Source organism: Dipodomys merriami, unplaced genomic scaffold (genome assembly GCF_024711535.1).
Source record: "Dipodomys merriami isolate MVZ:Mamm:240054 unplaced genomic scaffold, mDipMer1.0.p SCAF_17, whole genome shotgun sequence".
Lineage (NCBI taxonomy): Eukaryota > Metazoa > Chordata > Mammalia > Rodentia > Heteromyidae > Dipodomys > Dipodomys merriami.
The window spans coordinates 18,131,440-18,151,239 of record NW_027203048.1 but is presented as its reverse complement, the minus strand read 5'-3'; the positions used below and the strand labels follow the sequence as shown (position 1 = coordinate 18,151,239).

General features: G+C 38.3%; 1 protein-coding gene across 6 annotated transcripts in view; it reads right to left on the bottom strand.

The window, feature by feature from the left end:
* Rmdn2 (regulator of microtubule dynamics 2) overlaps positions 1-16,416 on the bottom strand; it is a 48,536-nt gene extending 32,120 nt beyond the window's left edge. The window contains exons 1-3 of one of the 6 annotated variants that reach the window (XM_070025395.1): positions 4,977-5,281; positions 4,171-4,446; positions 2,374-3,330 (exon numbers count right to left, since the gene is read on the bottom strand). In XM_070025395.1, coding sequence (XP_069881496.1) covers positions 2,374-3,330; positions 4,171-4,193 — 980 coding nt within the window. In that variant the 5' untranslated portion in view covers positions 4,194-4,446; positions 4,977-5,281. Of the gene's footprint in view, positions 1-2,373; positions 3,331-3,952; positions 4,088-4,170; positions 4,447-4,500; positions 4,616-4,976; positions 5,282-7,987; positions 8,456-12,959; positions 13,045-14,928; positions 15,077-16,258 lie in introns of those variants that run through there. The other 5 variants (XM_070025396.1, XM_070025400.1, XM_070025398.1 and 2 more) reach the window with 5 other exon arrangements.
* Positions 16,417-19,800: the final 3,384 nt, after the last annotated feature.

Below are 19,800 nucleotides of genomic sequence, written 5' to 3'. Positions count from 1 at the left end.
TAACTTGATAATAAACACCAATAATCAACTTAAAAATGAGCAATTATGAATTAAGTACACTTTAAGGGAAGGTGTGTGTGTGTGTGTGTGTGTGTGTGTGTGTGTGTGTGTGTGTGTGTGTGTGTGTGTGTGTGTGTGTGTGTGTGTGTGTGTGTGTGTGTGTGTGTGTGTGTGTGTGTGTGTGTGTGTGTGTGTGTGTGTGTGTGTGTGTTCTGGTCCTGGGGCTGGAACTCAGGGCCTAGGAGCTGTCCCTGAGCTTCTTTGGTCATGGCTAGTGTTCTACCAGTTGAACCACAGTTCCACTTTCAGTTTTTTGGTGACTAATTGGAGATAAGAGTCTCTTGGACTTTCTTGCCAGAGCTAGCTTCTAACTATGATCCTCAGATCTCAGCCTCCAGAGTAGACAGGATTACAGGTGTGAGCTACTGGCACAGCTGCTAAGAGGATAACCCTGTTTTGTTGTTGTTGTTCACTAGTGGTGGTTATTGGGCTTGAACTCAAGCTCTAGGCACTGTCCCTGAGCTTTTCTGCTCAAGGCTAGCACTTTATCACTTTGAGCCACAGCTCCACTTCTGATTTTCTGGTGGTTAATTGGAGATAGGCGTCTCAGGGATTTTCCTGCCACGTGAGTAGCTAGGATTACAGGTGTGAGCCACCAGTGCCTGGCTGAGAATAACTTTTATAGTAAAGAAATACCTCAATCTTGAGAATCTTAAGGATATAATTAAGTAAAATAAGACAGAAAATAGCAGAAACTATACAATTCCACATATAAGAGACAAAACATAAAAAGTGAGCTGGTGGCACATGCATGTTATCCTAGCTATCAGGAGGCTGAGATCTGAGGATTACAGTTAGAAGTGAGTTGGTGCAGGGAAGTCTGTGAGACTCTCCAATTAAATACCAAAAAGCCAGAAGTAAAACTTAAGTGTCTCAAGTTATACAGCATTAACCTAGAGTGAAAAAAAGCTCAGGGATAACCCTGAGTACGGGTCCCAGGACCAGCACTAAAAAAACAACAACAACAACATAGAATGATGGTTGGCAGAGACTGAGAGGATTATTGTTAAATGGATGATAAGAGTTATGGCGATGACTGGTCCTGCTGGTTGTACAACAACATGAATGTATTTAATGCCATTGAACTGTACATTTAAAATTTTACAGTGATGAACTTTATGTTGTGTGAATTTCATTACAACTGAAAAATGTAAGATTTAAAACATTTTCAAGGTGTTTCTGTACATGGTTGAGGTATCTTGCAAAAATAGTTCATTACTTTCTTGTCCCAGGAAACTCCATAAAATCAATCAAGCGAAGAGGTTCAAAACTTTGTGTTCAAAGAGAAACTGATATCAAAAAGCTACTGAGAATCTGAAAGATGTCACTTTAAACAAGCATTACAATGAAGCCAGTCGACATGCCCAGGCTAAATACCAGGTTTGGACATAAGGCTGGTGGCCCTAGTGCTGAATTTTTGTTTGGCGTACCAAAAATGCAAGTGATTCAACTTTAAGAGTTTAGGCATAGATTCTCTGGCCATTGACCATATCCAGGTGGGGAACAAAGCATTTTAAGATGCATCACCATTCTTACAGAGCTTGGAGTAGAATAAACCCTTACCTGCGCAACCCCTACCACATTGAGGTTTTCCTACTGAAAACCTAACAAATTGTTCCTAAACCATAAGAAGTTGTCCAGAAAAAAAGATATTCCAGAAGAAACAAAAACTATGGCATAGAAATTAATTCAGCATAACATAAATGCAAATAAAATGATTAAGTTAAAAATCCTATATACATCTATTATTATGACATCGTTTCCTTATAATTTGATTCTTATATTAATGGTAACATTTGTGGGCTGTCTAGCATGAGAAAGACAGCTATTAAGGTCAATATAAGTGAAATTGTGTGATCTGATCAATATATTGCTAAAGATTCTGCAGGAATGGACCTCTAAAGATTAAAGCAAGATAGAAGAAGGTGCTAAACTCTTAAAGAATGTAATGCTTTCACAACTTATACATTAAAGCTTGATGTTATTTTCAGACAATATATCACCAGTGTCACTTAGAAATTTGTAGGTAGCCAATCTCGAAACTATAATTTGAAAAAATCCTGAAACTCATGAAAACACTGTTGGCTTCTACATTCTAATAATGCCACAAAACTGACTTTCCAAACTATAGCACTTAAATTCAGACCAAAATATAGGAATCTTTTTGTTTGTTTTTCCAAATAGGCAGCAAAGAGTAGGAAGGAAATTTCCAAAAGAAGCAAATGATGATGTCTTACAGACTTTGGAGTGTGACAAATGGGAAGATATCTACTTATAAGTTGCCTTTCTAAGACAAGATAAAGTCTAAGAGACCTTGTAGATGAATGGTTGTCTTCATCTTCAGCTGAGTCAGCTGAGTTTTCTTCTTCAATGAAGTCTGTGTCGATATTATTTTGATCTTGAATAAAGCTACTGGCATTTTCATAAGACAAAGAAAATCCAACATTTTGGAAGGAAGGAAGAATTATATTTTCAGAGGACTGTTGCATCACAGCTGGAGAATAACTTGTAGTGTGACTTTGAAATCCAGAATAAAGGTAATCTTTTGCATTTCTATTTAATAGACCACTTTCTTGTCTATCAGCAGCAAATTTACTTGCTTGATTGGAGGAGGAAACAACAGTTGGAAGAGTAAAGAAAGATGCCATGCTTTGTTGAAAGAAGGTTCTATCAATGGAGTTCCGACGGATTGCAGTGGGAACTTTTGCTTCAAAACTCACGACATGCTTAGGGATATATTCATGGTCAGCGAAGCTTTTTTGTTTTGGAATCTCAGGATTACTTGGGATTTTAGAGAAGAGTTCAATTTCCTTTAGATTTAACAGGTCCTGATTACTTGATTGAGGATCAAAAAGAATGGAACTCTTGTAGCAGGAAACTATACTTAGTTTACGGGAAGAAAATCGTCTTCCAGATTTGGCAGTACCAAAAGTGTCTGAGGAAAAGTCTTTATCATTGTAGTTTATGTCTTCTTGAAACTCAAAGTTAACTCTACTTTGTTGCCGAGAAAGGGAAGAATGGTTCTTATAAAATTTAGCAAATAAAGATTGTCGTTTCTCAGAGAAATATGAAGGAGTAGATGTATTCGATATAGAAGAGAATTTTCTTCTTTTGGGTGAATGGACTTTATATTTTGCAGAAGGACGAGATGTTATAAGACCAAGAGATATAGTTGGTTGTGGAATAGAAGAGGCTTCATGATGGTCAAGTTCTGAAGTGGCTTGATCTTCAGTATGCTTTGGTTGGAAAATCTGGTCCTCTTTGTAGCAGCTAGAGTGAAAGAACATTCAAGTGAGGGAAAAAAATAGGAAGCAGAAAGGAGACCTGCCAAGTCTCCTATGAATAATTACCCACCTTACCAGCATGAATATTGACCTTATTGCCTACAGGGTAGCTGAAGCTGAGAGCCACACAGATGCACCCAAAAGAATGTATGTAAAGGTAGATGATCTCAATCTGCTTACAACATCTGCCCACTGTATTAAAGCTTGGGGAAGGAAGCTGAATCACTTAGAAAAGCAAACCAAAAGTCACAGGGAAACATCAGAAAGGACATCAGAGTTAAAGATCCCCAGAAAGAAAAACAGAACTTCCAGGTTTAAAGATAACAAACCATAATGATCTATTTGAAACTATTAAATGACTATATATAAAAGACTTAACTAAACTAATTCAGCTTACTAATAGAACTTTAAAATATTAACCATGGGTCGAGGGTAATCTCTCTGGGAGGATGTTCCAATGAAATTACAGACTACTCCATATACCCAGTTATTATTGGAAATAAGGAAGCAGTAAAGCTTGGCTCATGAATGTTTTCAGTGTCTTTTACCATATGAGGCACAAAACACATGAAGTCTTTTTTATTGTTGTTTTATTTTGAAACACTTACCTTAAGCATTTTCCCATATTTAATTAAATCTAAAGTAAGTCTTCCCTTCTAGGCCATCATCCTTAAGCCATAAAATGCCTTGTGTAGGTGGAACAGGTCAAAAGACTGAATTACTTAAGCTACATGTGGAATTAACATGGCAACAACCCGGAATGCCATGACAGCAGACTCTAGAATCTAATGACATCAGTTTAGAATGAAATTGTTCTGTGGCTCACCTTTCTGGAAAGCTGCAGTTCATGTGGTGGTAGAATGTATATTCTGACTTCAATACATTCAAGAAGTTAGCCAACAAACCAAAGGTAAAAATAAAAAAAAATCCCGCTGGATGAGGGCCAATAAAATGCAAGACAATTGCTCAGTTATTTCCTTAGGATTGTCTTTTTTTTTTTTTTAACCAGCAGTTTGTTTCATTCATCTTTCACTTGAATGTTCTTTATTCCAGGTTTTTATATCCTCTAGAGACATGGAAGAGGATTGTTACAGACTTTGGTCTAAAGATATATTGAAATGAGGACAAAATTTTAGTAACAAGTGTCATTTCCTACCTCCCCGCCCCAACAGCTTCTTCCACAATGAAAATAATGCATGCCATCTGATTATCAAGCTACATGCACTGATTATGGAGATCTTCTATGTCACTCTTCATCATCTTACACTTAGCTAATGATGAGATTAACAGAATTATTAGAAAATATTAACTGTTCTTCCCTTTCCCAGCCCAGTTTGAAGTATGTTCCTTCATGTCTATAATTATTATATGAAATGTTTTTCTATCTCTATTCTAGGGCATTTGTTCCATTTGATCACTTCCTTATTGATTAAAAACAACTTGTTTTAAATAATTTATTACAGATTAGGCACAACATAAAGCACCTTTGGTATCATCCCACTTAAGATGAAGCAAAATAAGACATGCATTATTAACTACATTTTAAGATAAATCAATTCAGGTTTAAAGAATTGATTGATACATAGTTAACAGCTAAGGAGCTAGGATAAGAGTGATTCTAAAATCCAGGACCTCCATTATTGTTCTTGAAACCTTGTGGTTCCTTGGTTTCTGTCACACTTTGTCCTTTGGTTCTTTTTCCACTTTGAGCAATTGTCTTCTTTGTTCAGTCAGCTCCACCCATTGTCAGTATGATTTTAGAAGGCTATGTAGTATGTTCTCTTTTCTCTTCCCACATTGTATATTCTGCTTATACAGTAATATCAATTCTTACAGCACCTGGGCTTTGTACACATACTAGTGGGATGCTCAGGGTTCTCTCAACCCTGTAGCAGTTTCCTTTCATGGGCTGTAGTCTCATGCAGGCAGTGGCTTCAAGCTCTTAGCAGGTCGTTCTCAAGAGGCTCTAGTGGTACTTGGCACTTGTTGCTTTATCTTTGGTCCGTGGAGCTCTGGTTAAAAGACACTTAGAGCAAATCTCTTTAACATATTATTACTTTAAAAAGAAGTTAAAATTGTCAAACTTTTTTTTCCCACAACAAACCAAAAGTCCAGACAGTGCATGGCACAGAGTAGACATATATTCAATGAATAAAAGAGATTTCAGGCGGGCACCGGTGGCTGACACCTATAATCTTAGCTAGTCAGGAGGCTGAAATCTGCGGATCCTGGTTCTAAGCCAGCCCAGGCCGGAAAGTCTATGAGACTTGTCTCCAATTAACTACCAAAAAACTGAAGTGGCACTATGGCTCAAGTGTTAGAGTGCTTGCCTTAAACTGAAGAGCTCAGGGATAGTGCTCAGGCCCAGAGTTCAAGCCCCATGACTGACAAAACAACAAAAAACAAAACCAACCTTCAACTAATTAGTGATATCCTTTTTCTCTTGCCTCTCTCTCTGTCTTGTCTGTCTCTCTGTATCTCCCTCTCTCTCTCTCACTCTCTCTCTCTCTCTCTCTCTCTCTCTCTCTCTCCCCCTCTCTCTCTCTCTCTCTCTCTCTCTCTCTCTCTCTCTCTCTCTCTCTCTCTCTCTCTCTCTCTGTCAGTCTTGGGCCTAGGTTCTGTCCCTGAAGTTCTTTTTGTTGTTGTTCTTCAAGACTAGAGATCTACCACTTGAACCACAACTCTACTTCTGGCAATTTTGTGGCTAACTGGAGATGAGAATCTCATAAACCTTCCTTCCTAGGCTGGCTTTGAACCATGATCCACAGATCTCAGCCTCCTGAGTAGCTAGGATTATAGGCATGAGCCACTGACACTCAGCTCTCTTTTTATTTTTAAAGGGACGCAAGGAAGAGAAGACCTATTAGCAAATATACTAGAAGATACTTAATCTTACTATAGTTTCTAATAAGGAATTCCATTTCCAGGTGCCAGGGCTTACACCTATAATCCTAGCTAGTTTCTAGTTGGAGAAGAAAGTCTGCAAGGGTCCATCTCCAACTAACCATCAGAAAAGGCTGGACTGGAGACATGACTCAAGTGGCAGAGTATCAATTGTGATCAAAAAAGCTAAGCAAGGGCATGAAACTCTGTAGTACAGGCTTCAGAGCAGCAAAGAAAAAAAAAGAAAGAAAAAGAAATGCAAACTGGAAATTAATGAGTAAACTCCATCATGTTGGCTAAAATTCAAACATCTGACAATAATTTGTATGGTGACATAAGAATTTTCTTATACAAATGCAGCAGTGGTACTGACTAGACACTATCTTGAGAATGAACTATACAACTTATGGGTAAGGACAGGAGGGAAAAACTGGGTAACAGCAAGGGAAGGAGTGACAGTGTCCAAAAATAAATGTACTCATTACCTGACTAAGTAACTGTAACCTCTCTGAATATCACCTTTATAATAATAATATTTAAACATTAAAAAAGAATTATCTTACATATGAATTTGTACCTTTGACGTATGATTTAGTAACATATGGATATAGTTTGGATATTATGGTTTGGATATTAAGTGTCTCTCAAGTATGTGCATGAATTGAAGGTTTTGCCCCAACTGATGGTGTTATTTTGGGAGATTCTGGAAATTTTAGAAAGTAGGGAATAGTTGGAGGAAGTAGGTCACTGAAAGCTAATCCTTGGGGATTGTATCTTTTCCCTGGAGGTCATGAAAAAGGTGCCTAACAATTCTAGTCCTAGCAATGAGCTCTAAGACTTATGACCAAGTATTTACATTTCTTTATGCAATTACCCTTTTATCCTTACTCTTTATTATATCTTTCCTCCAAATACTTCCTCCCAATTCCATGGCAACTTTGCAGATGATCATTCATGAAAGTAATATTAACTACTCTGTTCAGGGCATAGAACTAAGCCATTAGGAATTTCATATTGAAGATATAAGGTTCTTGCCTTCAAGAAGTTCAGCTTACATAATATATTCACTAGTGCTTTTATTTTTTTTAACCAGTCTATTTTGCTCTCCAAAAAATACTAGTCAGAAACGATTTCTTATTTCATATGGTGTTTTTACCTGAAAAAACAATTACATGTTCTTTGTGTTAGAATTCAACGAATTAATCCATATAAGTTTGAAACTTACATTTTCTGCACATTCAGTATCTACTAGCCCCCAGTAGCTATTTAAATTTACTTAATATTAAGTAAAACTCTAATTACAATGAAATAGAATACAAAATCATTCACTGCCTCAGTTGTACCATCCGCATTTTCAGTGCTTAAGACCCAACCACAGATGGTTAGTGGGTACTACACTAAGGTGACATTGATGTAGCCTATTTCCATCATCACAGTAAATTCTATTTGACAGTATTGGTTTAGGGAGTTCCTATATAAGAGGTCATTTAGGGACCACATAAAAATAATTATTAATTTTGGCAATTAGTGACTGCTAATTAGTTTTATAACACCACTTACCACTATTCACTAATATTCCTTTCATTAATGTGGTCTAAAAATAATCTAGCATATACGATATTGAGCAAGGTTATATTATCATGTAAGTCAAAATAATTCATTTTCATTTCTTATTCATAGCAAAATAGACATACATAAAACTAAATAATAGCAATAATGCAATAAATAACCAATTCCACATGGGAAATACGGAAACTTACCCTCCTTCGCTTTCTGCTTCTTCTGAACTATTACTTGTTGCTGATGGCTGAACAGTTGTGGGCTTTCTCTTTCTAGCTCTGTGCTGAGGGCTTGTCTTATGAACTGTAATCTTTCCTCCAAGTTCATCTTGTATATATTCTTCCAACTTTGGGATAGTTTCTTTAAGAAATCTGATATCTTCCTTAAGTTCTTCCACATTTGTCAGTAATTCATTGAGTTTCTCCAGAATTTGAAGTTGCCTTCTTTGAAAGATCATTATTGTTCCTTCATCACTACACTTTCCATCTTGAAATGTGATTGAATCAAATGAGTTCCCCAGAGAAAGAAATGTAGGTAAACTCATTGCTGCTCTTGGTTTATGGACCTTGTGGTACCACAAAACCAGCAGACTGATTCCAGCAGTTCCCACCATGATGCCAAGTACCAGTTCTTTGTTTGTGGAATGAGGCATTTCCTGTCTTTTGTTTCTAAAATCAAAAGCATAAATGTAAGTGAATGTTTTTTCTTGACTTTGTCCAAGAGCAATATTAGTGTTTTTCAATTAATGAAAGTCAATTTAACATGATAAACTGGAAGCTAAAGTATATTGTAAGTCAGTACCTCTATAAAATATGTGATCAGGGCTGGGAAGGTGGCTCAGTGGTAGAGTGCTTGCCTCCAATACATGAGGCCCTGGGTTTGATTCCTCAGCACCACATAAGCAGAAAAAGCCGGAAGTGGCACTGTGGCTCTAATGGAGGAGGGCTAGCCTTGAGCTGAAGAGCTGAGGGACAGTGCCCAGGCCCAGAGTTCAGGCCTCACAACCGACAAAAAAAAATGTGATCCAATGACAGTAGTTTCTTTAAGGATATTAATGAAATCTAGTATAAAATAACTTTTAATTCAGTTTCTATTCTGCATACCTAAAAGGAAATTTATCCTTCACTTATGTTTATAAAGTTTATGTTTATAAACTTATGTTTATGTTTATTAAAGCAAAAGTATCACTATAAATTTCTGAGAAAATTATTTAAGAATTAAAGTTATCCTCAACTTTTTCTGATGTTATTTGTACACAATGTGCTAGATGTCTTAGACTTACTAAGTCTTCAGTATTAAGCTGAAGCAAACAGAAGTTCTGTGAAGAAAAATAAAATACTTAGAATTTCTTTTAATAAACTTGATTAAAAGTAGAAAATTAATGGTAAGACAACCAAAAATCATCAAATATGAAGATAGAGCAATAAAAATTATACCAGATGAAGAATGCAGAGGAAAATACAAAACAAGCATTGCTTATAGGGCAATACTAAGCAGTTTAAAAAAATGGATGGAGTTAGAAAGGAAAACAGAAACATCCCCAAATTCAACAAAAATTATAAAGCCATACATCCAAGAAAGTCAACCTAAGTGAGACAGAATAAGAAAAGGAAACCAAGGTACAATATTATTAGAATAATAAAAATCAGTGATAAAGAGACATTGTTAAAGAAGCCAGAAGAATAAAAGGACACATTATACATAAAGAAAGAATAAGATTACTGCAGGTGGTCTCAGGGGACTGGTCAAGCAAGAAAATGAGATGTAATATCCTGAAAAGCTGGAAGAAACTTTCCACTTCCATTTCTGTACTCAGTGAAGGTAAAATAATTATTTCTTTTTAGATAAAGAAATACTAAGAATTCCTAACCAACATACCTGTAGTATCAGAAATGTTAATAGTTTTTCAAGCAAAAGGTAAACAATAACAATTAGAAACTTTAGACATACACAAAGGGTAAAGAAGACCAGTATCTTTGTTTTTCCTGAAACTTTCTCAAAGACAGTAAGTAGTTTAGGGCTACCTAAACTACTGCTACCTATGGCACCAAGAAAAGGGAAAAAAATGAAGAAATGGTACCAAAAGATCAATAATAGCATTTTTGTTTGCCAACAAAAATCCAATAAAGAAAAATCTGGTGATGTAGAAGAAATAGTAGAGAACTATACAGTATGAACTAGAGAAGGCAAAAGCAATGAACTCGAGGGCACAAGGGATGACCTTGGTGAGAACACAAACCATTCATTCATTGTAATGAAAGGGCAGTTGTGTGACTAGTCAGGTAGGTGGTTAGATACTGTGGTAGGAGTTTAAGAAAGCTCTCTGTATCTTGTGCTCAATAGGAAGAAAAACAACAGCTTGTGAGAACTGGGACAAAAGTATTGGAAAGATGTAAATTTTGAATTGGGTTGCATACTTGAAACTTGGCTTCTTATGGCTTCTGTCCTAAGATTCCACATATTCTGCCAAAGCATTAATTTTTCATAGACAGTAACTAGGCAACTAAATGTAAATTTTTAAAAGTTCTATGGAATAAAGTCTGAAAAAAATAAGCATCAAAATCTATTTGAGAAGTCTACTTAAAAGAATGTCTCTCTTTAGATTATTATCCTACACCATACACAGGAACTGAAGGAATAATCCTACTTGGATATGCTAATTTATTGCAAACTGAATTGTTAATGAGAAGGACTGGTGGTAAAATAATCTAGAAATTACCTCAAATGTTGATGAAATCCTCCAGAGGTTTAACAATCACTTCTCTTAAACCAGAGAAAATCCTGTTGTTTAATCTGGCTTGCCTGACCTTGGATATTTTGCTTGGGATTTTTTTTTTCTTTTTGGGTCCAGTCGTGGGGCCTGAACTATGGGCCTGGGCGCTGTCCCTCAGCTCTTCAGCTCAAGGCTAGCACTCTACCACTTGAGCCACAGTGCCACTTCCGGCTTTTTTATTTTTGCTTATGTGGTGCTGAGGAATCGAATCCAGGGCCTCATGCATGCAAGGTAAGTACTCTACCACTGAGCCACCTTCCCAGCCCCAGGATTTTTTTTTTAACTAAAAAATAATTTTACTGATTGGAGAACTGGAAACAGTAAACCTAACCATGTGCCCAATTGCACCCATACAGGAAATATGCCAGCAACAGATCCCAATCAATCTGTAAATCCAAACTAAAATTCTAGGTAATTATTAATGCTTATTTCCACAAAACATTACACTATATCACAAAACTAAATTATCTTGAGATTATCACACACAAAAAGAGATAAGACAAGTCACCATATGCCTAGGGTGTATGCGTGTATGCCAATAATCATCATTTAAACTTAATCATCTTCAGTTTTTCTCCCCTCCCCAGCCCCTTGGTTTTGGTTGATAAACACATTCAGGCAGGGATATAACTCAATGGTAGAGATATCCTTCAGCATGTGTGAAGTCCAGAGCTAACAAAATACACACACACACACACACACACACACACACACACACACACACACACACACACACACACACACACACACACACACACACACACACACACACACACACACACACACAGATTAATGTAGGATGCCATCTGCTAATCTAGGCATCTATTTTTTAAAAATCTACCTATACTGAGTGCTTTCTTTGCCCCATTCCTACTAGGTGCCAACTTTGAACTTCACATAAGTTACATAGCCTGGTTTGAAAATATTCATTTATTAAACATAACTGCAAAAGCTACTTAGGAGAAAAGACTATGTCTGAGGCAGAATCAGGTTTAAACATGTGAGAAACAATTTTTTTTGGTCTTTCTTTAGGAATTATAACAGTTCTACATTATCTCTTTGTGGAAGGTCAGAATGGTTTTGCAGAGAAGCAAACTGAAGCACACAGCTGTCAAGTTATTTACCTAGAGGGTCATCTAAGAAGGAAGTGAGAAGTTACCCTTCTAACTCCCATGGTGCACTTAGCTGCATTTGGAAGATTCAAAAAGAATCAACAAGGACATGAGAATCAACAAGGACTAGAATCAATAGCTCAAACTATTTGACTCTTCTATCAGTATAAAATGAAGGTGCTTTTCTACCAATAATTTGAAACATGACGTTAAAAAATGAAGCATAAAAGTAATAATTTAGAACAGTTGCTTGCCTGCAATATAATTTTAAAGGTTGTATGAAATTTAGTTCATACACTCTTAGTGACCATATTGGTAGCACACACCCGAACTATGGTCTAACAATACAGTAATTAAAATTTCTATTGGGCAGATCTTTTAACTCTGACGTTTTAGTGATCAAATACATGGTATTTCTGCCACAATTCTTGATCTCTAAGGCAGTTGCGGCCAGGGAAAGTGACAGATGTTATTTAAATGTAAATTTTAGTCATCTAAAACACCAGGCGTAATCGATAACCAAAGGTGATTGACAGAGGTGCAAAACACCGAAAGGCAAATTCTAATGCAGTCAATCCAATCGTTGGCCGCCAAGAAAACTCGATCCTGAAAATGCTGTCTGAAGAAAACCGATCTGGCGCTGTCGGGTTCCGGTTTTGGGTGTGGAAGTGGTGCTGGGCTGACCACCGCGGCTCCGGGCCCGCCCGCGTCCGCTCGTTCACCGTCGGCTGTCGGGCGTCACCGACAACCCGGGGAACGAGCGAACCGTGAGTTCCTTCTGCGTGCCAAGGAGCCGGGTGGCAGGCAAGCTGGGCTCGCGTTCCCCAGGAACCGCCTGACACCCTGGGCGGAGACCCAGACGCCGACACTCCGGCGACGAGCCGTCTTCAGTCAGCTGTCCCGTCAGGTGCTGTCAATTCTGGGCCGGGTCCGTGAACGGGGCGGGGCGGCGGAGAGGACCCGGATGCCCGCGGAAACTTCGGGGTTCGCCACGACCCGCCAGGCTAAGGGGTGCCGCCAGCCCCTGCCCCCCCCGCGGCCCGAGGAGAAGGGGCGTCCAGCGTGAACAGACCCGCGCGACCCCCGGGGGTGCGGCTCCCCCCGGCGGGCGGGGCCTCTGGCGCGGGAAGCGCGCGGCCGTGCCCGAGCGCCCCGACACCTCGCGGTGCGGCCGCGACCCGGAAGCACAGCTACCGCCCCCGGAAGTGCTTCCTCCGCCTCCAGCGCGCCCGCCGCCGCGATGGCCTCCCGCCGTCCCCGTCGCCCACTCCTTTCGTCCGTACGCACCTGTGTTTGCTGGGCGGGGTGCTCGGCCGTGGGGGACCGGGGATCCCGCACCGGGACCCGCGGGCGATCCGGAAGCGGCGGACGCAGCAGGCTCTATCCCGAGAGCCCGCGGGTCCACAGGTCCGGCGCCGCGGCCGCCGCGTCCTGACCCGGATGGCGGAGGCTCGAGGGGCGGAGCCGGCCGGGGGCGACCGCGGCTCGCGCCTGCTGCGGCGGGGACGAGGGCTCCCCGGGACGCGCACCCCGCAGCCTGGCCACCCGAAGAGAGAAGCTGGCTCCCCCTTGCCTGGCCCGCGCCGGCCCCGGTGGCTCCGCCGCCGCGCTGGGCCCGCGCCCCGCGCCCCGCGCCCGCCGCCCCGGAGCCGGCCCGCCTGCCCCGGCTCGGCGCGGCCCGCCACCCGGCCTGCGGCACGGCCGACGCAGATGTCACCCCGAGGGCAAAATGACCGATCCTGTCCGCAGGCCAGCTCCACTGCCCTGCAACTCATTCCCCTTTGGTCCTGAACTGGACCGTGGCTTGGCGGTGGTTCTTCTTCTTTATTTTGATTATCATTAGAGAGCCTTGTTTCTACGATTTTTGTCACTTGAATTTGCTTACTGATTTTAAGAGTGTGTCCATGGAATGCATCGACAAGAGACTAAAACCCTTTTGGACTGCCTTCTGAGGATTTCGAAACAGTAGAAATTTGTTTCCTTACCTCTCCTTTTAAAATCTTTTTTATTACTACATATTGCACGTTGTGACATTTCATACATGAATACAGGGATTTTTATGTTCCTTTTTAACAAGCAAACGTCTACTAAAAACCACCATCTTTTCCTATGACTGGTGTTCAGATTCACAATTTCACTTACTGTAGTTTGTATAATTTGTCAAATAAATTCTGTAAAAAATTAAAAAAACACTGTTCACATACTCCAGCATTACTGGATTAGACTTAAGTTTATATAGAACTTAGTCACTAAATTAGTCATCAACTTCCTGACAAAAGTGATTATATCCCTATTCTATTTATCAAGATTCTCTAAGGAATCAGATGAATTGTATAATACATAGGCTTCTATTTACTGACAGAGCTTTGAGGATCTTGTATTTATAAGGTTTACTTTTTAGTGTGATTTTTGTTTTGTTTTTGGCAGTACTGAGGTTTGAATTTAGGATATCAATGCTCATTAGGTTGGCACACTTTCAGTCCCATCTTCTAGCTTATAAGAAAGCAATATTGAAGGCTAGCCACTGTCATTTTATTTATTAAGAGTAGAGAGAGAAGGTGCTGGGGTATGGCTCAGATTTCTGAGGCCTTGTGTACCACACACACACAAAAGTAGAGAGCAATTTAATACTTAACCTTTTTCTCTGGTTTGAAAGATGCCCTTTCTGAGAACTATTTTCACTCATTCCTGTCTTGTGGTTTGCAAAATACTATCTCATGAAGGGTAGCCCTAGTGGCTTACTATCTGTAAGATTATTGTGCCCACCTGGCTCAAGTTAGGGAGGGAATACACTTTGGGGAAAAGAGGGAAAATAGTACTATGTCTAGTGTAAATAGTTGTTCACTTTTTTTTTAAGATCTCTAAGCCACAAGAAATTTACAAAAGAATAACTTCTGGAGATAACTGAATAAAATGGTCTTTCCAAGGAAAGTGCTTTCTTGGTAAAACTACAAAGATGCATTTAATAAATACTTTTATAAGGCTGCTTAGTGCATCAAATTATTAATCATATGAATATAATAGAATGGCTAGCTCAGTATTCCTGAAGCCAAAGAATAAAGTATTTTAGAAAGACTTGTACAAACAACAAATTAGCAATCTCTATAATATTATTTAGCAATTCAAGGTTGAGTCAATTGACTAAAAATATAGCTACCTCATTAAGCTATAGATTTCATATTAGAAGCTTTCTATCTTGTTAGTAAAGTTGCTTTTGTTCAAGGCATAGCCAGTACTTTGCCTAATGGATACTAACCTTGCTCAGTGGTTATCAGCAATTTTTCCGGATTGTTTCAACAAAAGAATGAAGTGTCTTCAGAGATTGCAGAAGAGTTTTTAAGTTGCATTTTTATACTGACCTTTGGAAGCCTTCTCAAAGTATGGTCATGGATACGCCGTTAAGTGGAGTTAAACATACTAAGAGAGAAGAGTGAGTATGGCCCTCCCTCATTCTTTCATCATGAGAAAGAATGGTCAAGGACATCCTTGACTGTGTGTATGTCATGGCCACAAGCCAAGGTCACTTTCATAGTTGAAACATTTAAAAAGTTGAACATTTATCAGACAAAATGTTGTTGGAATACATGTGAGTAAAACTAGTTAAAATAACTAGTTTATTTTGAATAAGAACAAAACATTTCATTTTGGTCTTGAGTGTTAAGTCAATTTTGTGTAATATTCTTCGGAAAAAGTTAGGTGTTAGCAGTTTTCTAGGCATCCTTTCCTCAGACTATGGAAAAAGTGATTATATTCTTAGGAGGAGATCTTGTTCAAGAAATTGCTCAGGACATCAACCCAGAACAGAACAAAACAAAACTCTTGGTATATAAATATATTTGTAGAATGAATTTACAGTCACAACAAAGGTACATTAATCATTGTTAAAACTATAATTATGATATAGTTGGACTCTCATTCAGAGAAGCAAATCTAGAAAAAAATGATAGTGGGTTTTATCTAAAATCTAATGATTTTAGCAGAAAGCCTGTTTTATAAAGCAAGTAGGCAATTTATATTGTGTACCTACATAATCTGTATTGTGTACCTACGTAATTATGATTTTTTGGCATATCACATTTGCTAGGCAGGCATTGTACCATATTTATTTAATAACTTATCTGTTGTTATGGCCTTGAGTAATTGATCTCAAGTGGACAGATAAGGTAGACATGTCCTTTCCAGCTATCCATTATCCAAGGACAAGAGAAAATCCACAGGCTCTACTAGATTTCAGCAATACCAAGGGAAATACCATCCTTTTAGCCACAGGGCTCTTTGATGTTCTCACATAAGGCAAAACAGCCTTCCAATACTCCTTTGAAAATAAAAGTAAGACAATTCTAACAATAATGACCTTATACTTACCTCCTCTCTTGGCATCAGAAACATCTTCTTTCTCAAACAGTAGACACTAGAAGGAACCTTTCTACAATGCAAATTCAGTCATTCACAGTACAAGGAGTGTCCTACTTAATAGATTAGAGACATTAACTGACGAATAAATTTGAATATCTGCACACAGAAATTCAGTAAGACCGCAGAGAGTGACTTAACAGTAACTTAAAGGATTTTCATAAAATACCTACTTGTGAGATTGCAGCTGGAGACAAAATGCTTATAAGTAGGCACTATTATTTTCTCCCCCTTTTAAGAAATAGAAACTGTAAAATAATATAGTTCTACTGTGGCTTACGTTGTTGCTTCAAAAGTATCATACACCTAATTCAAGTACTTTTAAAACTCTGTCATCAGAGTGTTCTACATAAATAAACTTCCCATTAACTCAGCCTCCCCTCTCAGTCTCCTCCCAGGCAGCTTTCCACCTGCTTAACCCACTACACCAACTACTAAAGCTGCTATCATCATAAGGGCAAAGTTTTTTTGATTTCCCAGATAAAATGTCTTTTGATCTCTTTGGAACAGAGTTTCTCAATCTCAGTGCTATTGACTTTTTGGACCAGAGGATTATTTGTTGTAAGGAGAATTCCATGTTGTCCAGTGTTTGGCAGCATCTCTGTCTTTTCACCCTAGTTGCTTGTAGACTATATGGTAATGTGGCACTTCATAAATTCTGAGCCCTTACTAACAGTAAGGAGCTGGAGCATGGGTACATTCTTCTAGAGAATTAAATAATGCTTGGGTAGGCTTTTTAATGCCCCAGTTCTGAAAGAATAGGCTACAAAAGTTTTGGATAGTTTCTTTAAAGTATAGTTCATGTCTTATTCATTTTCTTACTTCATTACTTGACATTCAGTGATATATATCTTGATCTTGGATGGATGAATGAATAAGTGGATTAAAAAAATATCCACTTATTACCTGACTTCTACACTGTTTCTAAGTGGGAGGAAACAAGAAGAAACCCAAGTTCACTCATGGGTACTCATTGACCAATTATGTCCTTGGGTAGGAGAATTAGTAAAGTATAAAGGCCACACCCATGGAACATTTCTTTGGACTCCCAGTTACCTGGGCCCTTTTCTAGGAAGAGCCTATGCTTAACTTTCACTTTCAATAATAAACTTGTTGCACACACACACACACACACACATACACACACACATGCATGTATATAAATATATATATATATATATATATATATATATATATATATACATTTTTTTTCACTTTCCAACTACAAGGTTTGGCAAGATTCACATATATGAGACTTTTTATAAAACTGGTTAACATCAGGTAAGATAGCTCTCAAAGGAGAAAGGCCCATTGGTGGTGGGATGTGGAATTGCAAGAAAACATAAAGCTTGCAAAAAATAACTTGACACCATTGACTTTACACTGGAAACCTCAATTTTTTCCAAAGCCAGTTTTGCTTACCAAACTAACTTTTCTCATCAGAATTTACTATCCGGTGTTCGGCATTCTTTCTAAATCTATATATACAATATTTTAAAAATGTTTCACTGTTGTTAGTTCTGCTATGCAAAGTCCACTTCATCTTTTAGGTAGTATTTGTAATTAAAATGGCAAACCAAAAGATAGGGTATTTATATTCATATAATCAACTGGATTGCTTGCTGATTATGATGATTCTTTGGCCATCAAACCTTTGGATTCTTAGTTGTCAGGTGGAGACAAAACTCAGGAATTTGCAGTTGAAGAGACTGGTGAGGTTGCATGAACCGCTTTTTTGAGAAACTTGCTTATACCAGTCTACTGATGAATTCTCAAATAAAACAGAGATCCGGGAGATGAGTTAGAGGAGCCATAGTTGAGTCTGTTCTTCATTTGTTTGATTTTAGTCTTTTATGCAAAAGGGGCTTAAAGGATCATTCAGAAGGAACAAATACAGTTCTTGGTTTGGAACTTCATTATTGAACCTCCAAAGATAATACTATGGTTTGAGTGTCTTCCTCAAAAATCTATTGAAATTTAATCCTCATCTTGAAGTATTGAGAGGTGGGACCAGGTAAAAAATTAAGAGGTAAATAGATAATTAGGCATCTGTCCTTTTGTAAAGATGAATCCATTTATGGTGTTCCTTTCTGATGTTCAAGCTTGAGGTCAGACAGTAAGGGCTCAAAAGGAGAAGATAGTACTAATTAAATTATACTGTATAAATCAAGGAGTTCATCTTCAGTTTTTCCCTTACCCATATTTACTTAGTAGGAGGTAAAGACAAAATGTTAAAGAATAAAAATGTTACCCTTTATTTATAAATGATTAGCAAAGCACTAGATGCCTATAGAGATGCAATTTGGGTACGTGTATATCTGTGTGTGTGTGTGTGTGTGTGTGTGTGTGTGTGTGTGTGTGTGTGTGTGTGTGTGTGTATGTGTGTGTATGTGTGTGTTTGATCTCAAGTACTGATTATGCTCTTTTATTATTTTTAGCCAGCATTGATTTTCAGTTACCTTCAAACTATGTTCCACCCATGGTTTTCTGGAGATACCTGATTTATTCACATCACTGTAAGTTTCTGTGGTGTGCTTATAAATTTATATACTTGGAGTGAGGAAGGACCCAGGGAAGTCACTTTGAATTTCTAACACATTCAGGTGGCATTTGGTGTATTTCCAAAAGTTCCAGGAGTGCAGCGACAGCCTTGTAGAAGTTAGATGTGCTTGTGCTTTGACTGGTGCACTTTGGGAGAAATTGACACATTCCTAATTAGGTAGACTGAGCTTTACATATCCAAGTGTAAGATTGGACCTATTCACAAGAAACATGTAAGTTGCAAGTTCCAAATACTTGCTCAACTGAGACTTTACTCACTAAAGTACTGCCATGATTTCTGACAAGTATTCTCACAGAAAGTAAGAGTCTTGGAAAGCCTATCCAAAGCATATGAGTGATAAATATGACAGCCTTATAACTTACCTGGAATAAGTTCAAATAAGGGAAGTCTACATTCATTATTTGAATTGCTGAGAAAGCATTCTCAAGATCACAGATCAAAAAGAGTATGCTTCTTTGTGCTTTGGTTTATCTAGGACAATAAGAAATTGGTGATTTTTGGACTGGCCTTTCACAGCATCAGTTAGATTACTGAACCAAACAATAGAGGGTATGAATATTGACAATTGTAGAACAAAACAAAACACAGAGAAGGAAAATCTAGGTAGAAAGAGGATCACAAAAACAGCACAGAGGCTGGCCATCCTGTCCACATCTATATTTACAATCAATACCCATGATACTAAGTTTCTTATTTAGTATAATAAATAAGTTTTATGTTTATACTTATATATTTATATATTTGTATTATATTTATATTCTATGTATATATTCTATTTATATACTTATATTTATACTAACTAAGTTTTATTTGTTATGGTATTGTGCACATTCCATCTGAAAACAACATAAACTGTATTTAAAAAAAAACACTATCAGGAGTACTGGGATTGGAAGCAAGGTAGGGAGAAGATGGTATGGAACAGGCAGGAAGAAAGAATAGTGCCTGTGAACACCCAAAGAGCAAAGATACAAAATGAAATCGTTCTTGTGGCTCTTAGCACATCAGCAAAGTGTGTTAGGGTTCAGTTTCAGCCTTGAGCTGAAAACACTCAGTGTTGAGTCATCGGAGCTCTTTGCTGAACTAACAGAGCGGCTTCTGAGTTGCACTTGTGAAGAGCAATCCCATTAGCAATGGCCAGCAGCCTCTTGA